The 25,527-nt window shown below is 39.8% G+C and overlaps 1 protein-coding gene across 2 annotated transcripts in view; it reads left to right on the top strand.

Moving 5' to 3' along the window:
• Positions 1-10,675: 10,675 nt before the first annotated feature.
• Positions 10,676-25,527, top strand: part of ScsbetaA (Succinyl-coenzyme A synthetase beta subunit, ADP-forming) — a 71,442-nt gene continuing 56,590 nt past the window's right edge. For both annotated transcript variants that reach the window (XM_070088592.1, XM_053778593.2), the window contains exons 1-4: positions 10,676-10,831; positions 12,774-13,042; positions 18,090-18,252; positions 23,324-23,426. In XM_070088592.1, the coding sequence (XP_069944693.1) occupies positions 10,766-10,831; positions 12,774-13,042; positions 18,090-18,252; positions 23,324-23,426 (601 nt within the window). In that variant the 5' untranslated portion in view covers positions 10,676-10,765. The remainder of the gene's footprint in view (positions 10,832-12,773; positions 13,043-18,089; positions 18,253-23,323; positions 23,427-25,527) is intronic.

Raw genomic sequence — 25,527 nt, 5'->3', positions numbered from 1 at the left:
AAAGTGGTCAGGAGGATAGGAGGAACTGGGGTGTCAGTGTTGAGAGCGCTGAGTCTTGATATAGAGGGGGTGGGGGAGAATGTGGCACGGGGAGTAGCTTATATCATGGTGGATTTCGTGTACATATCGTGGGGAATGAGAGGGGTGGATAATGGGGAGACGAGGAAACGAGTTTTAGCGAGGATTTTTTGTAGGACAATGAATAGGAATCGGGAAATTTATGGGAGGAGATGGGAGGGAGATTTCACTGAGGGTTACAGGTCCACAACTGTTGGGGAGTTGCTAGAGTTGTGAGGGGGGGGGGAAGTGGGTTTAGTTTGTTGTGTAAAGCATTCGATAAAAAAAGGGGGGGGGGTACCAAACGGGCTTGCCAAACGAAAGATGTTGGTTTGGTGTGCATGTGCGTGGGTGAGTGATAAGTGCAAGAGAGAACGATTGTGTGTAATTTGGATGTGCATGGGAGTGCTGAGTTCATGCTTTCTTAGTGTTATTTAATATTGTTAATTAATGCCTTCTGCTGAAGGCTATCGTAGTAGCGTATAAGAGTACAAGTCTGAGAATGCTGCATGGGACAGCAATAAAGATAGGATTTGACTCCCATTGTAAACTAATTCAGTTTCTAATATATATATATACATATGTATATATAAATAATATTAGGACAGCAGCTGGCATTTTCACTACTGTAGAGTTGTTATTGTTTTCAATATACTATGTTCTTAAGTTTAATTTAGTATGGTTAGTCTATAAGTTACATAAACAACGGTGAAATGCTGTACATTTTGGTGAGCTGGGGTAAATAGGGGGGGGGGGGGTTATACTGCTTGCATTTTTGCGGCATGTAATTATTGTGTGTGTATATGGAAATTAGCAGTCGGGAAGGAGTAAGAGGATTCTTTATTTTGTATTACTTGAATAGTTATATTTTGTAGTAATGAATTATGTATATGGCAGTATTCACCTATCAGCTGCATGACATATTACTGCATATTGCAGTGTATAAAAATTGATGAATTTATATTGTCTGTCGATGCTCTCATACTGTATGCTTTTGTTAATGTATTGTATGTTATAAATAAAATATATAAAAAAAAATCCTTTACTTGAATTCCCTAAAAACACCCTTCTGTATTATTCTCACTGAGACCTGGCTTAAGCAGGACACAATTGATATCTACCCGCTACCAGGATGCACAACAATCCACAAATGCAGACCATACCAAGTTAGGGGTGGTATTACAATCTATTACTCTAACCAGCTATCTTGTATTAGCACCACTTGCTATAGTGATGAATATGGAGAATATATTTTTGCTAATTTTACTGTAAAAAACCTGAAGACTCCTATAACAGTCGTTGCCATTTACTGGATACCCAACATAAACATCCCAAATTTCAGTGAGAAATTAAAGACACTAATGACAAACAGACAAATGAACAAGCACCACCTTCTCTTAGCTGGAGACTTCAATATCAACCTTGACCTACCAAATGATCAGCCTGTAACTGATTTCATCAACAATATGAACAACACACTTCTCATACCAACAATAACTAAACCAACCAGGCAGACAGACAAGTGCAACCATAATTGACCATATATGGACCAATATAGCAGCCCCCCTAAAGTCAGGGATAATCACAGACAACACTACTGACAACTACCCTACCTTCCTCTTAACAAACATTAGTAAACTACCACTGGAATACAACAAAATTTCATTTAGACTCCATGACGAGGCCTCGATAAGTAATTTCACAGCAGAGATAGAGACGGTTGACTGGCCTACAAAATTCTCCAAGGCCAATGGTATTGACGATTGGACAGACATATTTCTGAATAAATTACTTAGACTATACAACAAACATTGTCCTATAAAAACGAAACAGATCACGAATAAAGGGCTCGGTTGCCCATGGCTAACTAGCAGCATACTGAAATCCATTGATAAGAAACACCAATATGAAAAGCAATATAGACAGGGCTTAATACACAAAGATATTCTTAAACACTATTCATCAGTTCTCACCAAACTAATAAAAAAACAAACAATTGTACTACTCCAGCAGATTCACTGAAACAAGAGGAAATATAAAAAAAAAGACCTGGAAAACACTCTCTCAGATTCTGGGAACCCACAAACTGAAAAAAAACAAGGATATTGTCCTAATTAAGCCAAATGAAACACCACTGCATCCCACTGATACTGTGGAAAATTGCATTTATCTGTATGTATCATTATGTACATAACAGTAAATGAACATGATAATTATAATTTATCAGTTAGACAAGTAGGAATTTGAGACACCTAAGTCGCAAAAAATGTCCCCTTTCGATACCTACCACTGTCATATCCACAAGTTGCTCTGGACCTATTAATTATAAATAAAAAATACACCACCAGGAATTCTGGTAAATATATAAATTTGTGGACTGTATATTAAAATTAAAAAAGGACTATATATACACACATTTACATAACAGAAGGAAAATATCTTAATATCACTCACCAATTTGACTGGAGATTAATGTGTCATGTACAGGACCCCCCCCTTTTGCCTACATTTATGAAGAATTTACTGGCCAGAAATTAAACATAATTTAGACAGCTTATCTGAGGTTCCTGGAGTTGTCCTGTCCTGTCGCCTGATATCTCAAGTTATGCAGGAATGCACATCCAACAATTTCGCCTCCTATTTGAGAGGTGTCAGCCCAATTTTAACCTCTAGAGCAGTGGTTCCCAAACTTTTTCAGCTTGTTACCCAATTTAACATGCCACATAAAGCATGTTACCCCTTTCACAAAATGTTGTTATTATTGATATATATGGCTAAATTAAAACACTTGAGATATTTTCTTTTATTTATTGTATTTGAACATTGTGCATCTCTAATGACTGTTACCAAAGATGTCAAGAACATCAGTGGGATGGATGGAGTTGCATACTTGAAGCTAGTTTAGGAATTCTTGGCTTCATACCAGCTTATGTCTACCTCGGCTGATGCTCACAGATAAACTGACAGTGTGAAATAGAGGCAGCCTCAGGAAGTGAGTGACGCGTACTGGACAGGTCGATCTGGGCTACTGAGTGACTTTTGTCCTGAAGCATACTTGTCAAAATACTTTTGGGTTTCCACACACTTAGCTATATATTTCTTCTTTTCTAATACTGTATATTAGTTTTTGATGTTTATTGTTATTTGGTTTAACTTTATTACTTACTTATAATAGGTTTACTTTACAACTTTATATACTAAGACAAAGTTAATAATCCTCATACCGGGTACCGCATTGTTTTCTTGATTTTCAGAATTCATAACTTTTTTTCTGTCACCCCTCCATTACCCCCCAAAAATGGTTAAATTACCCCCAGGGGGTAATTTACCCCCAGTTTGGGAACCACTGCTCTAGAGCACGAGAATTCCTTCCCATTACACTAACGTTGTATCCAATTCAAATTAACAATGGCGACCGACCTCCCCAGCAGCAGGTTTCCCATTTTCGATAACATACTTCTTTTAAAAATACAATATAGGGCATCTATTTACCTATAAATTACCGTATTTCCGGAAAATATATACAGTATTTTCCACAGATACAGTTAACAAGATAAACGATTTCTTCTCAGCCATAGGATCTAACCTCGCCAGTAAAATCCCAGGTACCAACGCCCGTGCAAGTGATTACTTGGATGGGAATTTCCCAAACTCCTTCTATCTTCCACCTAGTGAGCCCACTGAAGTCACCACGATTATTATCTCCAAGACTTTAGTCCTGGAGATGGGAAGTACAGTGCCTGCACTCTGAAGGAGGGGTGTTGATGTTGCAGTTTAAAAACTGTAGTGTAAAACACCCTTCTGGCAAGACAGTGATGGAGTGAATGATGGTGAAAGTTTTTCTTTTTCGGGCCACCCTGCCTTGGTGGGAATCGGCCAGTGTGTTAATAAAAATAATAATAATTAAAAATAATTCAGGGAATCTGTCTCACGTCCCACCATTATTGTACAAGCGAGCGGCCCATGTCCTTCCGCATGCTATTTCATTATTTTTTAACAAGTCACTAGAAACTAAGACTTTCCCGACACTACTCAAGACAGCAAGGGTTACACCAATACATAAAGGTGGTGACCCCACAGATGTAAACAACTACATAGGCCAATATCAAACTTACCATTGCTATTCAAAATCTTAGAGAAACTCGTGCACAGGAGATTATATTCGTTTATAACAGCACAAAACATACTCAACCCCTGCCAATCTGGCTTCAGAAAAAATAAAAGCACTGATGATGCAATTGTAAAAATGCTAGATCTGTTTTACACAGCACTGGAAAATAAGGAATATCCATTAGGACTTATTGATCTAAGAAAAGCTCTTGACGCAGTAGATCACGGCATCCTACTCGACAAACTTGACCATTATGGCATAAGAGGCCATGCACTTGCATATTTCAAATCCTACCTTACTAATAGGTATCAGTATGTCACCATTAAAGATACAACCTCATCAACACGGCCACTTGATACTGGAGTACCACAGGGAAGTGTCCTTGGTCCCCTGCTCTTCCTCTTATACATCAATGATCTTCCCAACGTATCACAACACCTAAGACCCATTCTCTTTGCTGACGACACAACTTTTGTCATCTTCCACCCAAATCTTGCCACCCTCAACACCATTGTTAACGAGGAGCTACTCAAAATATGTACTTGGATGACAGCCAATAAACTTATATTTAACACTGACAAAGCCTTCTTTTATGTTTGGTAACAGAGCAGGTGTTGCACAACTTAACATTAAGATCTACAACACTCTTATTGCCAGACATAATGAGGGCAAATTCCTTGGCCTGCACCTCGACAGCAAACTGTCGAGGTGCAGGATCCTCTCCAAGATACGTTACTACATGCCACAATCTGCCCTTCTCACACTATACCATTCACTCCTTTATTCCTACCTCACCTATGCTATTTGTGCTTGGGGATCAACTGCAGCAACACACCTAAAGCCAATAATAACCCAACATAAAGTTGCAGTAAGAATAATCATGCAATCCAATCCATGGGAGCACCCCCCTCCCCCACTCTTCATAGATCTAAACTTACTGTTCAGAACATCCACACTTACTACTGTGCAACCTACATTTACAGAACTTTAAATTCCAATATTAACCCTGACCTAAAACACTTTCTTGATAGTTGTGACAGGCATAACACTAGACACAAACAACTAATTAAAACTAGACAAGAAGTAGTGGTTAATTGTTTTACAAACTTATTTAAACTTAATACAAATGTGAGGTAGTAAGGTGGATTAAGGTTCCGTAAAATAATTTTGATATTGCACACAAAATCTATATTACAAGTAATGGTTCAGGTGGTAATATTTTATGAATTAGCAGAATTAAAAGCCTAGAGGTCACATGGGATATTACCCCATTCCAAACTACCATTCCTCCATTCCCCCCAAAACTCTTCTTAAATCACAACCAAAGCTTCATCTTGGAGCTAAACAGGATGCCTTAAGCTGTATTGGTATAAGAGGCCATGCGCTTGCATATTTTAAATCCTACCTTTCTAATAGGTATCAGTATGTCACCATTAAAGACACAGCCTCATCAATACGGCCACTTGATACTGGAGTTCCGCAGGGAAGTGTCCTTGGACCCCTGCTCTTCCTCATTTACATCAATGATCTTCCAAACATATCCCAACACCTGCAACCCATTCTCTTTGCTGACGACACGACTTATGTCATCTCCCACCCTAATCTTGCCACCCTCAACACCATTGTTAACGAGGAGCTGCTCAAAATATCGACTTGGATGACAGCCAATAAACTTACACTTAACACTGGCAAAACCTACTATATTATGTTTGGTAGCAGAGCAGGTGTTGCGCAACTTAACATTAAAATCGACAACACTCTAATTGCCAGACATAATGAGGGCAAATTCCTTGGCCTATACCTCGACAACAACCTAAATTTCAGCACCCATATCCACCACATAACAAAAAAAAGTATCCAAAACGGTGGGGATCCTCTCCGAGATACGATACTACGTGCCTCAAACTGCCCTTCTCACACTATACCATTCACTTATATATCCATACCTCACCTATGCTATCTGTGCTTGGGGATCAACTGCAGCAACACACCTAAAAAAAGCCGCAGTAAGAATAATCACTAAATCCCATCCCTGGCAACACCCCCCCCCCCACTCTTCATAGATCTAAACTTACTCCCTGTTCAGAACATCCACACTTACTACTGTGCAATCTATATCTACAGGACCTTAAATTCCAATATTAACCTTGACCTAAAACGCTTTCTTGATAGTTGTGACATGATCCACAGGCATAACACCAGACACAAACATCTCTGTGACATTCCCCGTGTTCGACTAAACCTTTACAAAAATTCAATGTATGTCAAAGGACCTAAAATCTGGAACACCCTACCTGAAAACTCTAGAACTGCAGACACATTCATCACTTTCAAAACTACAGTTAGAAAACATCTTAACTCCCTGATCCACCTCGACAACTAACTACATGATAACCACCTAGTGGTTCACAATTATACTCACTCATCCACTGACTATAAACCCAGAAATACTAATCTTAATCTTAAAATAATAAATCATAACTAGTTATAAGTTTGCCTATGATACTCCAATATAGACATTTTGTATTGTGCCAAAACAAAAGCATTCACATTGCTAAACTCACAAATTATGACGGAAAAGAATAACAGAGCGGCTAAAAGAGGACAATATATCTGAAATGCGTAGGGAGACACTGGTCAGAGAAACAGCAAAGCATCGAACTTAAGCTAAAGGAATCTTACAGGAGTCAGGAATCGCGGGAAGAACTAAAAGCCATAAATGAAATCGAAAGAAACCCAAAGCATTTCTTCTCCTATGCCAAATCAAGTCGAGAACAACGTCCAGTATTGGGCCCCTACTTAAACAAGATGGGTCCTACACAGATGACAGCAAAGGAAATGAGTGAGCTACTCAAGTCCCAATATGACTCAGTTTTTAGCAAGCCGCTAACCAGACTGAGAGTCGAAGATCAAAATGATTTTTTTATGAGAGAGCCACAGAATTTGGTTAACACAAACCTATCTGATGTTATCCTGACGCCAAATGACTTCGAACAGGCGATAAATGACATGCCCATGCACTCTGCCCCAGGGCCAGACTCATGAAACTCCGTGTTCATCAAGAACTGCAAGAAGGCCCTATCACGAGCTTTTACCATCCTATGGAGAGGGAGCATGGACACGGGGGTCGTCCCACAGTTACTAAAAACAACAGACATAGCCTCACTCCACAAAGGGGGCAGTAAAGCAATAGCAAAGAACTACAGACCGATATCACTAACATCCATATCATAAAAATCTTTGAAAGGGTCCTAAGAAGCAAGATCACCATATATCTAGAAACCCATCAATTACACAACCCAGGTCAACATGGGTTTAGAACAGGTCGCTCCTGTCTGTCTCAACTATTGGATCACTACGACAAGGTCCTAGATGCACTAGAAGACAAAAAGAATGCAGATGTAATATATACAGACTTTGCAAAAGTCTTCGACAAGTGTGACCATGGTGTAATAGCGCACAAAATGCGTGCTAAAGGAATAACATGAAAAGTCGGTCGATGGATCTATAATTTCCTCACTAACAGAACACAGAGTAGTAGTCAACAGAGTAAAGTCCGAGGCAGCTACGGTGAAAAGCTCTGTTCCACAAGGCACAGTACTCGCTCCCATCTTGTTCCTCATCCTCATATCTGACATAGACAAGGATGTCAGCCACAGCACCGTGTCTTCCTTTGCAGATGACACCCGAATCTGCATGACAGTGTCTTCCATTGCAGACACTGCAAGGCTCCAGGCGGACATCAACCAAATCTTTCAGTGGGCTGCAGAAAACAATATGAAGTTCAACGATGAGAAATTTCAATTACTCAGATATGGTAAACACGAGGAAATTAAATCTTCATCAGAGTACAAAACAAATTCTGGCCACAAAATAGAGCGAAACACCAACGTCAAAGACCTGGGAGTGATCATGTCTGAGGATCTCACCTTCAAGGACCATAACATTGTATCAATCGCATCTGCTAGAAAAATGACAGGATGGATAATGAGAACCTTCAAAACTAGGGAGGCCAAGCCCATGATGACACTCTTCAGGTCACTTGTTCTATCTAGGCTGGAATATTGCTGCACACTAACAGCACCTTTCAAGGCAGGTGAAATTGCTGATCTAGAAAATGTACAGAGAACCTTCACGGCGCGCATAACGGAGATAAAACACCTCAATTACTGGGAGCGCTTGAGGTTCCTAAAACTGTATTCCCTGGAACGCAGGCGGGAGAGATACATGATTATATACACCTGGAAAATCCTAGAGGGACTAGTACCGAACTTGCACACGAAAATCACTCACTACGAAAGCAAAAGACTTGGCAGACGATGCAACATCCCCCCAATGAAAAGCAGGGGTGTCACTAGCACGTTAAGAGACCATACAATAAGTGTCAGGGGCCCGAGACTGTTCAACTGCCTCCCAGCATACATAAGGGGGATTACCAACAGACCCCTGGCAGTCTTCAAGCTGGCACTGGGCAAGCACCTAAAGTCGGTTCCTGACCAGCCGGGCTGTGGCTCGTACGTTGGTTTGCATGCAGCCAGCAGCAACAGCCTGGTTGATCAGGCTCTGATCCACCAGGAGGCCTGGTCACAGACCGGGCCGCGGGGGCGTTGACCCCCGGAACTCTCTCCAGGTAAACTCCAGGTAATCCGGTGGAAGGGGACATGGACCTGCTCCGCATGGGTCAATAGGTCTGTTGCAGTGTTCCTTCTTTCTTATGTTCTTATGTCTGTGTCTGTCTGTGCGTGCACACTCGTGTGTGTATGCATATGCGCTCGTGTGTGCACATATGAGCGATAAGGCACCTAAACTACTGGGAACGGTTGAAGGTCCTTGATCTTTATTCCCTCGAACGCAGGCGAGAGAGATACATGATAATATACACTTGGAAGGTTCTAGAGGGATTGGTACCAAACCTGCACACGAAAATCACTCCATATGAAAGCAAAAGACTCGGCAGGAGATGCAACATTTCCCCGATGAAAAGCAGGGGTGCTACGAGTACACTGAGAGACAACAGAATAAGTGTCCGGGGCCCAAGACTGTTCAATTGCCTCCCAGCATACATGAGGGGGATTACCAATAGGCCCCTGGCTGTCTTCAAGAAGGCACTGGACAGGCACGTAAAGTCAGTACCTGACCAACCGGGCTGTGGTTCGTACGTCAACTTGCGTGCGGCCAGCAGTAACAGCCTGGTTGATCAGACCCTGATCCACCATGAGGCCTGGTCTCAGATCGGGCCGCGGGGGCGTTGACCCCCGAAACCCTCTCCAGGTATGCGTGCTTGTGTGTGTACGCGCTCGTGTGGGTGTATAACCTACCTAATATTTGTATTTTAACTCATTACAATTGTGACCGGGTGTGGACGTGTCAGTGGCTCATTACTTTGTAATTTGTTCATGATTGTAACAATGTATAGGAGTGTAGATCGTTCATTATTATTGTAACTTGTCATGATTGTGACCAGATCTACCTGGAGTTCATTACCTTTGTAACTAGTTCAGCTATCATAAATGGGGTCCAGTCCCTGGACCCATTATGTACCTCTGTAATCTGTTGATTACCGCCCACAGGATGGGTATGGGGTGCATAATAAAGATATTAAACTGACAACTTCCCACGGTGAGGGTCCGGGTTCAATTCCCGACGAAGGGGTAGAAACATGGGACGTGTTTCCTTACACCGGTTATCTATGTTCCCCATCAGTAAACTGGGTACCTGGGTGTTAGTCGATTGGTGTGGGTCGCATCCTGGGACAAAACTGACCTAATTTGCCCGAAATGCTCAGCATAACAAGCTCCTTTTTATAGAGTAGTATGTCATTGATATCAGCTAGGCCTGTATACCTTGTACATGTACTCGTAGAAATAAAGATATTATATTATTATTATTATCATCCGGAATATGAGTCTAATAAATATGACCTTGTGTTTACTCATGTGTCCTTTGAAACCACTTGTCGATGTCAAGTTATCATCAATTAAACTACCCTGGTACCTAGTTATTGCTAGGTATCAAGGACTGCAGGTGTAAAGGAACTTTAACATGACTCACGAAATCGTAATAACACGACTGCAAACAAATCATACCACGGGCGGGGTTAGAACCCGCGATCAGTCTCAAAACTCCAGACCGTCGCGTTAGCCACTAGGCCAGCTAGCCACGATAAGATTCATCCAACTAGGTATATTTCTAAACCATATGAAGGTTAGCTAACCTTCATATGGTGTGTAAATATACCTAGTTGGATGAATCTTATTGTGGCTAGCTGGCCTAGTGGCTAACGCGACGGTCTGGAGTTTTGAGACTCTGATCGCGGGTTCTAACCCCGCCCGTGGTATGGTTTGTAAAGGAACTTTCCCAATGTTTCCGCTCATCCCTTCGGACCGTAACAGCCCATCAACCCAACAAAAAAATCTATGCAAATTATAAATACATACAAATAAATATATATGCGTCACACATCATTCGTATTTATATAAATTAAACTATTTATTTTAAAGATATTAGTGATAAGGTATGAGGATGTGTTAGAGATGTCAGTGATCCAGCAGCTCTCACTCAGACTCTCAGCTGAGGCTGAACGGTCCCAGCAGCAAGATGGCGGCGGTAATGTACCGGGGATTTATCTTTGCTGAGAATCTTCTAGCTAGGAGAGCAGCTCAGGCAAGTATTACCACTTACTTTGAAATTTACATTAGTTTGTTTTATTTTTAGATGTAAATTTTTTCTCAAGATTTTTGAATATTAATAGTGAATGTTACAAATGTCTGATGAATGTAGCTACAGAAAGGGAGGGGAATGATTTTCTATTTTTTAGCTAACATACGTGTAAATTTTACCATATTCCTAGTAATGACTCACGTATTGTAGATAGTCTTAATGACCTTGGTGTAGTAGATAGTCTTTTTAGTATGATAATAAGATGTTATCTTCATTGTAGAATAATAAGAAAATATTATAACCATTATATTATAATAATAAGGTAAAAGGACCCCAATGGAAATAAGTCACTCTGTCTGACTTTTTTGGGTTATCCTAGGTTCTCTACACACATGCTGCTATGTATGATAATTCTATGTAACTGTATTTGTGTATACCTGAATAAACTTACTTACTTACTTACTAATTCCTCATTTTGTCTCCATTGGTTTTTATAGTCATGCAGGGAAGAGAGGCTGGGATGATACCTTGATGCTATTGGAGGGCTCTTGATTCAATGAATTTTAGCAACCTACGCTTTTAGGTTCAACCTGATTACCTCCCACTACCCTCCCATTATTTCCCATTACATGGTCCCTACAAGTTTAGCGCTTCAAAGTGAATGTGATTGATCCATTTTTTATAGTAATGTAACAAGACATGTAACCTGAAAATAACTTCAGTTAGATTCTCTGTATATAGGTTATAGACAATACTTAGAGTTCATATTTAAATAAACTTCATACATATTAAACCCTTAAAATTATATTTGTATAGTAAATTAAGTAGAATTTAACCTAGGATAACCCAAGGAAGTCAAACATTGAGACTTAATTTCAGTGTGTGTGTGTTTCTCCTTGGGAGGCCATAGAGGTCACTCAGTCCAATATACTTATTTCTGTTATAGAAAATTTGATCAGGGTTAAGAATACCAGTATGGTACTAAGGGAAGTGAACACTATTTGCTAGGACTCCAGTGGAAATAAGTCACTCTTGTCTGATTTTTTGGGGGTTATCTTAGATAATTTATGTATGATAATTGTACTTAGTAGACTAGAAGACTTTATCTAGTATCCTTAAATTTAGGTGCATCCAGTTAAAAGACTTCTGTATTTCAATTAAAAATAGTCATATGCCATAACAATTCATGACATTATTTTGATGATCAAATTGATGTTATGCAGCCTGTGTTTTAAGTATACCTGGCATCATGTGCTCATCCAAAAAAAATCAAAGCTTTTATATCAATTGTTTTATTGTTTGCATGTAAGTTTCCTCTTTATTAAAAATGTCAGTGTTATAGAGGGAGCAGCAGCTAACATCAGTGGCTAATAACTGCCACACTTCTGCTCCATAACAAAGCTGCAGCCAAAGATCAAGAGCATTAATGAATCTGATGTGCATCATTGTAATAACTTCACTTGTGTGTTTTTGAAATAACTTAAGTATAAAAAGAAAATTAAACAATTTCTATTGTCTGTAGTTTCACACTCTTGGCCAAGGTAAAGTGCTGAGAATAGTTTTTAATTGGCAATTTTCTTTTATATTTTAAATCTTTGTTCAATACAGTATAGTACAATACTGTAAGTGCTGTGGCAATGTTGGTGTGTACCAATGACTAAGTTTTAAATTCTTAATAATTTTAGTAACTATTACTAGTAAAAAAAGGAAAAATTGTAAAGATCAGTGAAGGAAGTTGTAATTTAGTTTTTAACTACATGTACCTCATGAGGCATTGTATGACAGTTACCAGTTTGGTGCTTCACAATAATAATAATAATAATAATAATAATAATAATAATAATAATAATAATATAATACTAATAATATAATAATAATAATAATAATAATAATAATAATAATAATAATAATAATAATAATGTGTACCCCCTTTTAACACTAACAGATAGTAAACAGTGCAGCAGTTGGTCCTCTGGCTGGAATTCAACAAAGGCGTCACTTGAATGTTCATGAACATGTCAGCTTCTCACTCCTGAAAAAATCTGGCATTCCTGTTCCTGGATTTGGTGTTGCCCATACTAAAGAAGAAGCTGTTGAAATAGCCAACCAACTGGATTCTACTGATGTTGTTGTTAAGGCTCAAGTTCTCGCTGGTGGGCGTGGAAAAGGCAATTTTAAGGGTGGTTTTAAAGGTGGCGTTAAGTTAGTTTACTCGTAAGTATCTTTTAGTCCTGTGGTTTACTGTTTTCATTTATAGTGGTAGTTTGAACTTTAACCCGTAAACGGTCCAAGCAGATCTGCGTTCACATGCGTAGTGTTCCAGAAGTAGATCTATGTTTTTTTACATATTTTCAAATATAACAAAAAAAAAGTAGATCAAAGTTTTTTTACATGTTTTCAAATGTATAAAAAAAAGATTACTTTTTTTTACATACTTTCAAATGTTGAAAAACACATATATATATACGTTTGGACCTTTTGTGGGTTATTAAGCAGTGCAGTTGGCTCACATACTGAGTGTCTGTGGTTTGATCCCAGGCATGGGTGGAAATGTTGGGCATGTTCCAGTGTTCACCTAGTAGTAAGTAGGTACCTGGGTGTTAGTCTACTGTTGTGGGTTGCATCCTGGGGTGTGGTAGTATGCCCGAGATAATGCTGGGCTTTGAAATGAGCTGAGGTATGATAACAGCTCAGCCTGTAAAATTGATTTGTGTAAAAAAAGAAAAAAGTAATTTGTAGGTTTTGGTCTCAAGAAAATGATACTGTAAATAATTTATGCCATGGTAGGATTACATGGCTGTGTAATACAGTATATGAATAAACTAGTTTGCAGGTAACTTCTGAAAAGTAAATTAACTTAAATTTGTGTCAAAAATGAATAGAAGACATGCTCTAAATATTTATAAAAATATAAAAAATATAATAATAATTTTGTATGTATGTATGCACTTGGCAGAAGCAAGCGAAAGTGTGTACAAAAAAATATAGCAGTCAGCAGGATTTAACATTAGGAAGGATTTGCGGTCAGGAAGGATTCCCTTTTAAGTAAGTAACATGGCTTGCAATGAAGCAGTCTACTTAACGTTTTGTGTCATCTGTAGCTTAAGTGGTTTAAGGAGTCACATTGGGAGCTAAGCCACACTTATGGATAGTGTCCAGTGTGGATTCAAATCTTGCAGGCTGCAATATTTCTTTGTATGTACTTTCACTTATTTCTGTGAGATGCATTGAGTATAGCATCGCGCGTGATGCCAGAACATAAAAGAAGAGAATGAAATAGCTGGCGACCATGGTTGAAGCTCACTGGTGTACTTTGTGCTAGGAAGAAACATGGCTTGCAGTCAAGCAGGCTGATGTATATGATAAGGAGTCTCCTCCTTCCTCTACTGGGAAAAGTAGATGGAATCCAGGACGGGGTGGCCCTGGCTTGGATACTGAGGATTATAGTGCAGTCCCAGAACCTGCAGAAATTGACAACACACCTCCCAACAATTCTCAACCAAAGGTGAATTTGTGCAAATATTATGCTTGGGGCATCTGTAAGCATGGAATAACAGGAAAAAAAAAAGGGACATGCAACTTTGAGCATCCCAAAAAATGTAGCGACCTCCTGTCTAAAGGAGTGTGTCGTTCTTCCTGTACTTTCTTTCACCCAAAAATGTGCCACTCCTCGGTCCTCCAGAAGCAGTGTTACAACATCGACTGCCCTGCATACCATCTAAAAGGGACCAGGAGGCACAGACCCCACAAGACAAACAATAGTAGCTACGACAACCCAACTCGAGGTGATTTTTTAGTGGCAGGAAACGGGAAAAGAAAATGGAAGGAAATAACAAAAATAGTCCACCTCGGAGCCTTGTTGGACTGGAGGTGCAGCCAGTGGCCACCCATGGCCCTCCAGAATTACAACTACTGATGCCAATAACAAAATCCCCCCAACAAACACAGAATACAACCTCGTTCATATTTGCTAATATACAGGGCCTTAAGCCATCCACCAACAACAAAATACCTTTTATCAGTGGACTTCTAGAGGAGTCTAATGTAATGTTTGCAGCCTTCACAGAGACTCGCACAAAAGATCACTTTAACATTGAAATATGGATAAGTGGTTACAACCATTTTAGGTGCGACAAAAAACAGGCAACGAGGGGGGGTTGGCCTGTATGCCAAAGAGTCCCTTATCTGCATGGAGTTGCTGAACACCACAAATGAGGTAGTTGAAGTTCTATCAATGAAGATCGAGAACCAAAACCTAGTCATTGTGGTTGTATACAAGCCACCAGATGCAACCTCACAACAGTTCAAGGAACAGCTACTGAAAATTGATTACTACTGTTTGGAAAACCTTCCAGCTCCATCCCCAAACATCTTACTGCTTGGTGATTTCAACCTAAGGCATACAAAATGGAAGAATGTAGCAAATAATGTTATAGCTGAAACAATCCCCGGAGGTAGCGCAGATGAAAGGTCACACACACATGAGCTACTAAGTCTCTGTGAAAAACACACCTTAAGCCAGCAGATAGTGGAGCCAACAAGACTAGAAAACACACTTGACCTTATCTTCACAAATAATGAGGACCTGATAAGAGACATAAGAATATAAAAAACAACTAATTCCGATCACAACCTAATCGAAGTCCAGATGTACACGCATAGGGGTCCTGATCAGCAGAATGCATGTACCTGTGAAGGTGTCTTCACAAAATACAACTTCAACAACAAGAACATCAACTGGGACCAGATAAACCATGTCCTAAATGAAACATGTTGGGAAGATGTCTTAAATGACATGGATCCAAACCAGTGCCTTGAAAGGATCAACTTCCTGGCAGCCGAAGCATGTTCTAGGCATATTCCCCTAAGAATGAAGAAGAGCAGGAGTAAACTGGAGAGAGAAAGACGCTCCCTCTACAGAAGACGACGAAGAGTCAATGAGCTCCTCAGGAGTGCTAGAATATCTGATACACGAAAGGAGGCGCTGACCAGGGAAGTGGAAACTATCGAACTTAAGTTAAATGACTCTTACAGGAACCAGGAGAGGCAGGAGCTTAAAGCTATTAGTGAAATTGAAAGAAATTCAAAATACTTCTTTTCATATGCCAAAAACAAGGCAAATACCACATCTAGTATCGGGCCCTTACTCAGACAGGACGGGACTTGCACAGATGACAACAAGGAAATGAGTGAAATATTGAAATCCCAGTATGACTGTGTTTAGTGAACCACTAATCGGTCTGAGGATCGACGACCCAAATGATTTCTTCATGAATGAGCCTCAAAACTCCATAAATGTATGCCAGATTTCCGACATTACCCTAACTTCGATAGATTTCGTAAAAGCCATTGACAACATGCCTATGCACTCAGCCCTAGGCCCAGACTCGTGGAACTCTGTTTTCATTAAGAACTGCAAGAAACCCCTCTCGCATGCCCTAAGTACACTATGGAGGAGGAGCTTGGACATGGGTGAAATTCCACAGTCACTTAAAACAACGGATATAGCCCCACTCCATAAAGGTGGCAGCAAAGCATTAGCTAAGAACTATAGACCAATAGCTCTGACGTCCCACATCATAAAAATCTTTTGAAAGAGTGCTAAGAAGCAGGATTGCAAATCACCTGGATTCCCAAAATCTGCACAATCCAGGGCAACATGGGTTCAGGGCAGGTCGCTCTTGCCTCTCACAACTACTGGATCACTATGACATGGCCTTGGATGCACTGGAAGAAAATCAGAATACAGATGTAATATACACAGACTTTGCAAAAGCATTTGACAAATGCGATCATGGCGTAATAGCCCATAAAATACGTGCTAAAGGAATAACTGGGGAAGTGGGGAGATGGATCTTCAACTTCCTAACAAATCGAACACAAAGAGTAGTGGTCAACAGAGTTAAATCGGAGGCTGCCATAGTGAAGAGCTCTGTTCCACAAGGCACAGTACTCGCCCCCATCTTATTCCTTATCCTCATATCAGACATAGAGATATACACCACAGCACTGTATCATCCTTTGCGGATGATACTAGGATCTGCATGAGGCTGTCATCTGCTGAGGACGCGGTTAACCTCCAAGAAGATATAAACAAAGTTTTCCATTGGGCAACGGTAAACAATATGATGTTCAATGAGGACAAATTCCAACTACTCCGTTATGGAAAACTGGAGGAGATAATAACTAGAACAGAGTATACTACTGACTCCGGCCATACAATAGAGCGGAAAAATAATGTAAGGGACCTGGGAGTAGTAATGTCTGAGGATCTCACTTTCAAGGATCACAACAGTGCCACGATCGCACGTGCAGAGAAAATGATAGGATGGATAACGCGAACTTTCAAAACGAGAGATGCCAAGCCAATGATGATCCTTTTCAAATCACTTGTTCTCTCTAGGCTGGAATACTGCTGTACATTAACATCTCCATTCAAAGCAGGTGAAATTGCAGATCTAGAGAGTGTACAGAGATCCTTTACTGCACGTATAAGTTCTGTCAAGCACCTTAACTACTGGGAACGCTTGGAAGCACTTGACTTGTACTCGTTGGAATGCAGGAGGGAGAGAGATATCATAATCTACACTTGGAAAATCTTGGAAGGAATGGTCCAAAATCTGCACACAGAAATCACTCCCTACGAAAGTAAAAGACTGGGCAGGCGATGCAAAATGCCCCCAATAAAAAGTAGGGGCGCCATCGGTACACTAAGGGAAAACACCATAAGTGTCTGGGGCCCAAAACTGTTCAACAGCCTCCCATCAAGCATTAGGGGAATTGCCAATAAGCCCCTGGCTGCCTTCAAGAGAGAGCTGGACAGATACCTAAAGTCAGTGCCGGATCAGCCGGACTGTGGCTTGTACATTGGACTGCGTGCGGCCAGCAGTAACAGCCTAGTTGATCAGGCCCTGATCCATCGGGAGGCCTGGTCATGGACCGGGCCGCGGGGGCGTTGATCCCCGGAATAACCTCCAGGTAGTTCCATTACAATAAATTTCTTTGGAAAAGCTGAGTACAGTCCTGTACATACATTAAAAACAGATTATTTTGGATTGTTCTAGATTTGAACATTCAAATGTGATATATGCAATGAATATTGAGAATTAACAAAAAAATTGCTTAAGAAGCTGTTCTGTATTTTATTTGAAACAACTCTGAAAAGCTGGCCACTATTTTGCAAGAATGGTTAAGAAATTAATTCATGAAGGAATGAAAGCAATTTCTATATCTAATGTGATGAAATACTTCTAATAAACAGGGCAGAAGAAGCTGGAGAAGTGGCATCAAAGATGATTGGGGATCAGCTTATAACCAAGCAAACTGGTGCAAAAGGAGTTCCCTGCAACAAGGTCATGGTGTGTGAACGGAAATTTCCACGTCGCGAGTTCTACTTGGCTATCATGATGGAGAGGTCTTTTGGTGTAAGCTTAAATATTTGTTTAGTATGTACAGTAAGGCCCCGCTTTACGGCGTTCCGCTAATACGGCGATGTCAGATTATGACCAAAATTTGCTATATGGCAAGCGGTCTTTTAAATACGGCGCCCCCCACCCGGTTTATTTACATTTTCCGTGACCACATCTATTATGTCAGGAAACTTTCCAAAATTTCAAGTGTTTTAAAGTTACTGCATATTTTATATGTACGGTGGCCCGGTGGCCTGGTGGCTAAAGCTCCCGCTTCACACACGAAGGGCCCGGGTTCGATTCCCGGCGGGTGGAAACATTTCGACACGTTTCCTTACACCTGATGTCCTGTTCACCTAGCAGCAAATAGGTACCTGGGTGTTAGTTGACTAGTGTGGGTCGCATCCTGGGGGACAAGATTAAGGACCCCAATGGAAATAAGTTAGACAGTCCTCGATGACGCACTGACTTTCTTGGGTTATCCTGGGTGGTTAACCCTCCGGGGTTAAAAATCCGAACGAAATCTTATCTTATCTTATCTTATCTTACTCTGATAATTATGCTTGTGTACCTGTACCTAATTATACTTACACACTGTGCTGGTGTGCAGGTACACATTAAAATCGCTAAGTCTCTCTCTACTCATGACGCCAATACTACGTAATAATAATCACTCTTGGGCACACTAAATGTCTTATTTTACATCAATATAGGCATTTTCATTAATCCGTCTATGATATTTTCCTCAAAATTATATATGAAACCCATTACATAGCATATAAATATGATACATACACTCAATAAAAATTGATGTAAATATGAGATTTGTTTACAAAGCAGCTGTGTAGGTAGTGTCAGAAGAATTATGTTTTCTCTAGTCAAACACTGGGGGATAACTGTAGAAAAATATTCTTTTCGTATGCCTTTACTCTATGTATAGAAATTCACAACCCTTGTGGGTTTAGTGCTTTTTATAATAAATAATAATAATTATTATTATTAATTAATAATATTATTATAATTAATATTAATAATAATATTAATTATAATAATAGCAGATGAACAAGGAGGCTTTAGGAAAGGTAGGGGGTGTGTGGACCAGGTGTTTACAGTGAAACATATAAGTGAACAGTATTTAGATAAGGCTAAAGAGGCCTTTGTGGCATTTATGGATTTGGAAAAGGCGTATGACAGGGTGGACAGGGGGGCAATGTGGCAGATGTTGCAGATGTATGGTGTAGGAGGTAGGTTACTGAAAGCAGTGAAGAGTTTTTACGAGGATAGTGAGGCTCAAGTTAGAGTATGTAGGAAAGAGGGAAATTATTTCCCAGTAAAGGTAGGCCTTAGACAAGGATGTGTGATGTCACCGTGGTTGTTTAATATATTTATAGATGGGGTTGTAAGAGAAGTAAATGCGAGGGTCTTGGCAAGAGGCGTGGAGTTAAAAGATAAAGAATCACACATAAAGTGGGAGTTGTCACAGTTGCTCTTTGCTGATGACACTGTGCTCTTGGGAGATTCTGAAGAGAAGTTGCAGAGATTGGTGGATGAATTTGGTAGGGTGTCCAAAAGAAGAAAATTAAAAGTGAATACAGGAAAGAGTAAGGTTATGAGGATAACAAAAAGATTAGGTGATGAAAGATTGGATATCAGATTGGAGGGAGAGAGTATGGAGGAGGTGAATGTATTCAGATATTTGGGAGTGGACGTATCAGCGGATGGGTCTATGAAAGATGAGGTGAATCATAGAATTGATGAAGGGAAAAGGGTGAGTGGTGCACTTAGGAGTCTGTGGAGACAAAGAACTTTGTCCTTGGAGGCAAAGAGGGGAATGTATGAGAGTATAGTTTTACCAACGTTCTTATATGGGTGTGAAGCATGGGTGATGAATGTTGCAGCGAGGAGAAGGCTGGAGGCAGTGGAGATGTCGTGTCTGAGGGCAATGTGTGGTGTGAATAAAATGCAGAGAATTCGTAGTTTGGAAGTTAGGAGGATGTGCGGGATTACCAAAACTGTTGTCCAGAGGGCTGAGGAAGGGTTGTTGAGGTGGTTCGGACATGTAGAGAGAATGGAGCGAAACAGAGTGACTTCAAGAGTGTATCAGTCTGTAGTGGAAGGAAGGCGGGGTAGGGGTCGGCCTAGGAAAGGTTGGAGGGAGGGGGTAAAGGAGGTTTTGTGTGCGAGGGGCTTGGACTTCCAGCAGGCATGCGTGAGCGTGTTTGATAGGAGTGAATAGAGACAAATGGTTTTTAATACTTGACGTGCTGTTGGAGTGTAAGCAAAGTAACATTTATGAAGGGGTTCAGGGAAACCGGCAGGCCGGACTTGAGTCCTGGAGATGGGAAGTACAGTGCCTGCACTCTGAAGGAGGGGTGTTAATGTTGCAGTTTAAAAACTGTAGTGTAAAGCACCCTTCTGGCAAGACAGTGATGGAGTGAATGATGGTGAAAGTTTTTCTTTTTCGGGCCACCCTGCCTTGGTGGGAATCGGCCGGTGTGATAATAAAAAAAAATAATAAATTAATAATAATAATAATATTTATTATTATTAATATTATTATCTTCATTCACTCTAAAAGTGGTGTGTTGCTGTTTGTTTATTCTGAACTAACTTGTACAACTTGTACACAATGTAAGAGTATTTGTATTGTGAGGTAATTATTATTAAAATAAAAAAAATATTGAGGTAAATGTTTCACAAACTCTTACAAATGGACGTGAATGAACTAAAAGTAGACATATATTAATACGCATTTATTTTTCCTGACAAGTGATCGTCCACTACCTGTTCAGTTTGTGTTCTTACATTGTCTGAACTCTGTATCTCGTTCTCTCTCTCGTTTACTCTTTCGTTAACTAGTTGGCTCTCATTGACGATGGTGTCTAAGGTTAGCTGTAATAAAAAGAGAAGTCATAAGCTTCTTGCTTTAAGTGCCAAGTTAGAGGATGTTGGTGTGCCATTTTGATGTTATTCAATAAACACCCTGCCACTCACCTCTCACACATTAATATTAATATTTTAAGGTGAATAATAAGTGTACTCTGTGTGTATCTTACCTTTTATTGTGTTTTTAATCCCTATTTCTATTGCTAACTTAATATAAGTTAGTGTAAACTTGTTGTCTGTCATTTATTGCATATTTTATATGCTCTGATAATAATACTTGTGGAGCCGGGTGGAGGGACAACATTACGTTTTCTCTGTTTAGCCATCAGAGAAAACATGTATGAATCTGTGTTTGGCCCAGCCACTCCCCCACTCCACTTTTGTTTACAATTTTCGGCATGAATTATTCATTACTTCTACCTTCGTTTATGATGGCATCTAAAGGTAGTTGTTAGAAATGATTAAATTCAGTGAACAAGGCATGTCGATGTTAATAATATGGCTCTGGGCCACAGTGTAGGTAGCCGGTAGGTGTAGCACAGGCGGGCTACACCTACCGGCTACCTACACTGACTTTATACAAATAAATACTACTCACCTCTCTTACTATATTAAGACTACACATATTTTAAGGTAAATAATGAGTGTACTGTATGTGCATTTTACCTCTCTGGGATATTTTAAATATCGTATATTAAGTATGAGATGGGGAGTCAGAGCTACCTACACCTGGGCTACCTGCACCTGACTTCTTACAAATAAGTACTACTCACCACTCTCCCTACATTAAGATTACAAATACTTTAAGATAAGTAATGAATTTACTGTGACTGTATTTTACTTTGTGTGTTTTTAATGCCTGGTTCTATTACTAACTTAATATAATTTAGTGTAAACTTGTTGTCTGGCATTTATATGCATTTATAAATGGAAAAAAATGGAGTTCTGCCTTCCGGCGATGTCTGCTTTCCGGCGACAGCCTGGAACCTAACCCGCCGTATATAAAAGTGTAGATACAGTAGATCCTTATATTACATGGTAGTTACGCTCCTGAAATTCCGTGTTAGATAAATTCGTGTTAAACTGAAGAACTTATGGAAAAATAGGGTTATGTTCCTGGGAGCCCCAAAAAAGCCAGACAGCTTTTTTTTTTTTTTGACCTCCAGCTCTTACAAAAATAAAAGTGAATATTTAATTGTTGTTAGTGTCATGATGTATTATGTTGTTTTTACTGCTTAAGACTACTAATGCAACAGAAATAATAGTATTTCTTACCTTTAATTGTGAGTGCCTGCATTTGTCAATGACTGTGAAGAGAGTGGCCCTACTGGGCTGAGGTGGATGATAGAGGTTCTGGTACTGAAGTCGATGGCTGTACTGGAGTGTGCATAAATTCTGTAATGGATTTCTGAGCTATTTTACCATGCAGTACATTACGTATACAGCTGACGATAAGGTATCAGCTGCTCTAGACACTGTTTCAAAGCACTACTAGATTTGTCAGGGTTCTCCTCAGTGAAAAATTCTAACTTTAAGTCAGTAAGTCAATCAAGTCAGTAAGTCAGTCATGTAAAACAGTAAGTAAAATAAGTCAGTCAAGTCAGTAAGTTGGTCAAATAAGTCAGTTAAGCAAGTCAGTCGTTCATCACACAAACTCGTATGTTTACCTCATTTTTTTAAATGTACAAACATGCTTCATTAAGGCCTTAGGCTCTCTTGTCTAATATCTCTATTTTCTTCGTAAGTCCAAGACTTAAATGCTTATACTTGTTCTTACCTCTTTCAGCAACACTCGTATGCCTACTGGGTGCCATGATTGCTTGGCAGATAAAAGATACGGCAATTAAAAGATCAAAACTCAATTCACAAACACAGCTAGCTCCTAGGAGAGAATAGTACTGGACATGTATTCATGAAGACTGGGATGGGGGTGGCAGGAGTGTCGGAGGTGTTAGGGGATGGCAGTAGGTCTTCCCCCTGGGAATTTTTTTTTTTTTTTTTTTTCCTGCAAAAAAAAGTGTTGTATAAAATTGTGCCTCAAATTTTCACTAGTGCAATAACCAAAATATGCCAAATAAATCCATATAATAAAAGGGTCTACTATATCTATATTATATTTTAGATAAATGTAACTATTATAGATAAACTAGTTAATGTATTCTAAGTATAACTAGCATCCCATTTGTATTACTTCTGTTAGGGGCCAGTCATCATTGCATCAGCCCAAGGAGGTATCAACATAGAAGAAGTGGCACAAGAGGATCCAGAGTCCATCATTAAAGTCCCCATTGATATTGTTGAAGGTAAGTTTCATAAAAGACATCACATTCTCTTGTCTTGACTTGGCTTGTGTGCACAAGTTCATTTATAAACACACAGCAGTTTAGTGATTTATTTACTACAATTAAATATCACAGAATTGATGAAGAAAAAAAGGCGAGTGGTGCATTAAGGTATATATGGAGACAAAAATCGTTATCTGTGGAGGCAAAGAAGGAAATGCATGAAAGTAGAGTAGTACCAACACTTATATGGGTGTGAAGCTTGGGCTGTAAATGCTACAGCGAGGAGGCAGATGGAGGCAGTGAAGATGTCCTGTCTAAGGGCAATGTGTGGTGTAAATATTATGCAGAAAATTCGGAGTGTGGAAATTAGGAGGTGTGGAGTTAATAAAAGTATTAGCCAGAGGGCTGAAGAGGGGTTGTTGAGGTGTTTTGGTTATTTAGAGAGAATGGATCAAAGTAGAATGACATGGAGAGCGTATAAATCTATAGGGGAAGGAAGGCGGGGTAGGGGTTGTCCTCGATAAGGTTGGAGGGAGGGGGTAAAGGAGGTTTTGTGGGCGAGGGGCTAGGACTTCAGCAAACGTGTGTGAGCGTGTTAGATAATGAATGGAGACGAATGGTATTTGGAACAATGGAATTGGCCGAAAATAGGGCTCAAAACGGGCAAAATTGCTAATGCGCAAATATCGCTGGAACTGCTAACTTTGCAAGTGCATAATTCTGAAAGTTTTCCATAAAAAGAATCTCTATCATTTCATGAGAAAGAACAATTTTTTTTTTTTAAATTCTTCAACCCTGAGCACAAGTTTGAGATCAGGGGTCTTCACCCTGAAAGGGTTAATTACAATTTACTCTTGTATTTTCTTACAGTGCACTACAGTATTCTTTTATCTATATTTATTTCAGTTTCTTTAAAAAGTTTTATACCATATTTAATTCTTCTCTTTTCTTTCAACAAACTGGCCGTATCCCACCAAGGCAGGATGGCCCAAAAGGAAAAATGAAAGTTTCTCCTTTTAAATCTCGTAATAATATACAGGAAAAGGGGTTACTTGCTCCTTGCTCCTGGCATTTTACTCATCTCTTACAACACTCATGGCTTACAGAGGAAGAATTCTGTTCCACTTCCCCATGGAGATAAGTGGAAATAAACAAGAAGAACTAGTAAGAAAATGGAAGAAAACCCAGAGGGGTGTGTATATATCTGCTTGTACATGCATGTATAGTGTGACCTTAGTGCAAGTAGAAGTAGCAAGACATACCTGAAATCTCGCATGTTTATGAGACAAAAAAAAAGACACCAGGAATCCTACCATCATGTAAAACAATTATACAGGCTTGCATTTTACACTCACTTGGCAGGATGGTAGTACCTCCCTGGACAGTTGCTGACTACCAACCTACTACCTAGGACCATATTTAATTTTTTTTTTTTTAACAAGTCGGCCGTCTCCCACCGAGGCAGGGTGACCCAAAAAGAAGAAAATCCCCAAAAAGAAAATACTTTCATCATAATTCAACACTTTCACCTCACTCACACATAATCACTGTTTTTGCCGAGGTGCTCAGAATACAACAGTTTAGAAGCATATACGTACAAAGATACACAACATATCCCTCCAAACTGTCAATATCCCAAACCCCTCCTTTAAAGTGCAGGCACTGTACTTCCCATTCCCAGGACTCAAGTCCGGCTATATAAAAATAACCAGTTTCCCTGAATCTCTTCAATAAATATTATCCTGCTCGCACTTCAACAGCTCATCAGGTCCCAAATACCATTTGTCTCCATTCACTATCTAACACACACATGCACGTTTGCTGGAAGTCCTAGCCCCTCGCCCACAAAAGCTCCTTACCCCCTCCAACCTTTTCGAGGACAACCCCTACCCCGCCTTCCTTCCCCTACAGATTTATATGCTCTCCATGTCATTCTGCTTTGATCCATTCTCTCTAAATAACCAAACCACCTCAATAACCCCTCTTCAGCCCTCTGGCTAATACTTTTATTAACTCCACACCTTCTCCTAATTTCCACACTCCGAATTTTCTGCATAATATTTACACCACACATTGCCCTTAGACAGGACATCTCCACTGCCTCCAACCGCCTCCTCGC

Source organism: Cherax quadricarinatus, chromosome 25 (genome assembly GCF_038502225.1).
Source record: "Cherax quadricarinatus isolate ZL_2023a chromosome 25, ASM3850222v1, whole genome shotgun sequence".
NCBI lineage: Eukaryota > Metazoa > Arthropoda > Malacostraca > Decapoda > Parastacidae > Cherax > Cherax quadricarinatus.
The sequence above is the reverse complement of the archived record's forward strand: the minus strand, read 5'-3'. Positions and strand labels throughout refer to the sequence as shown.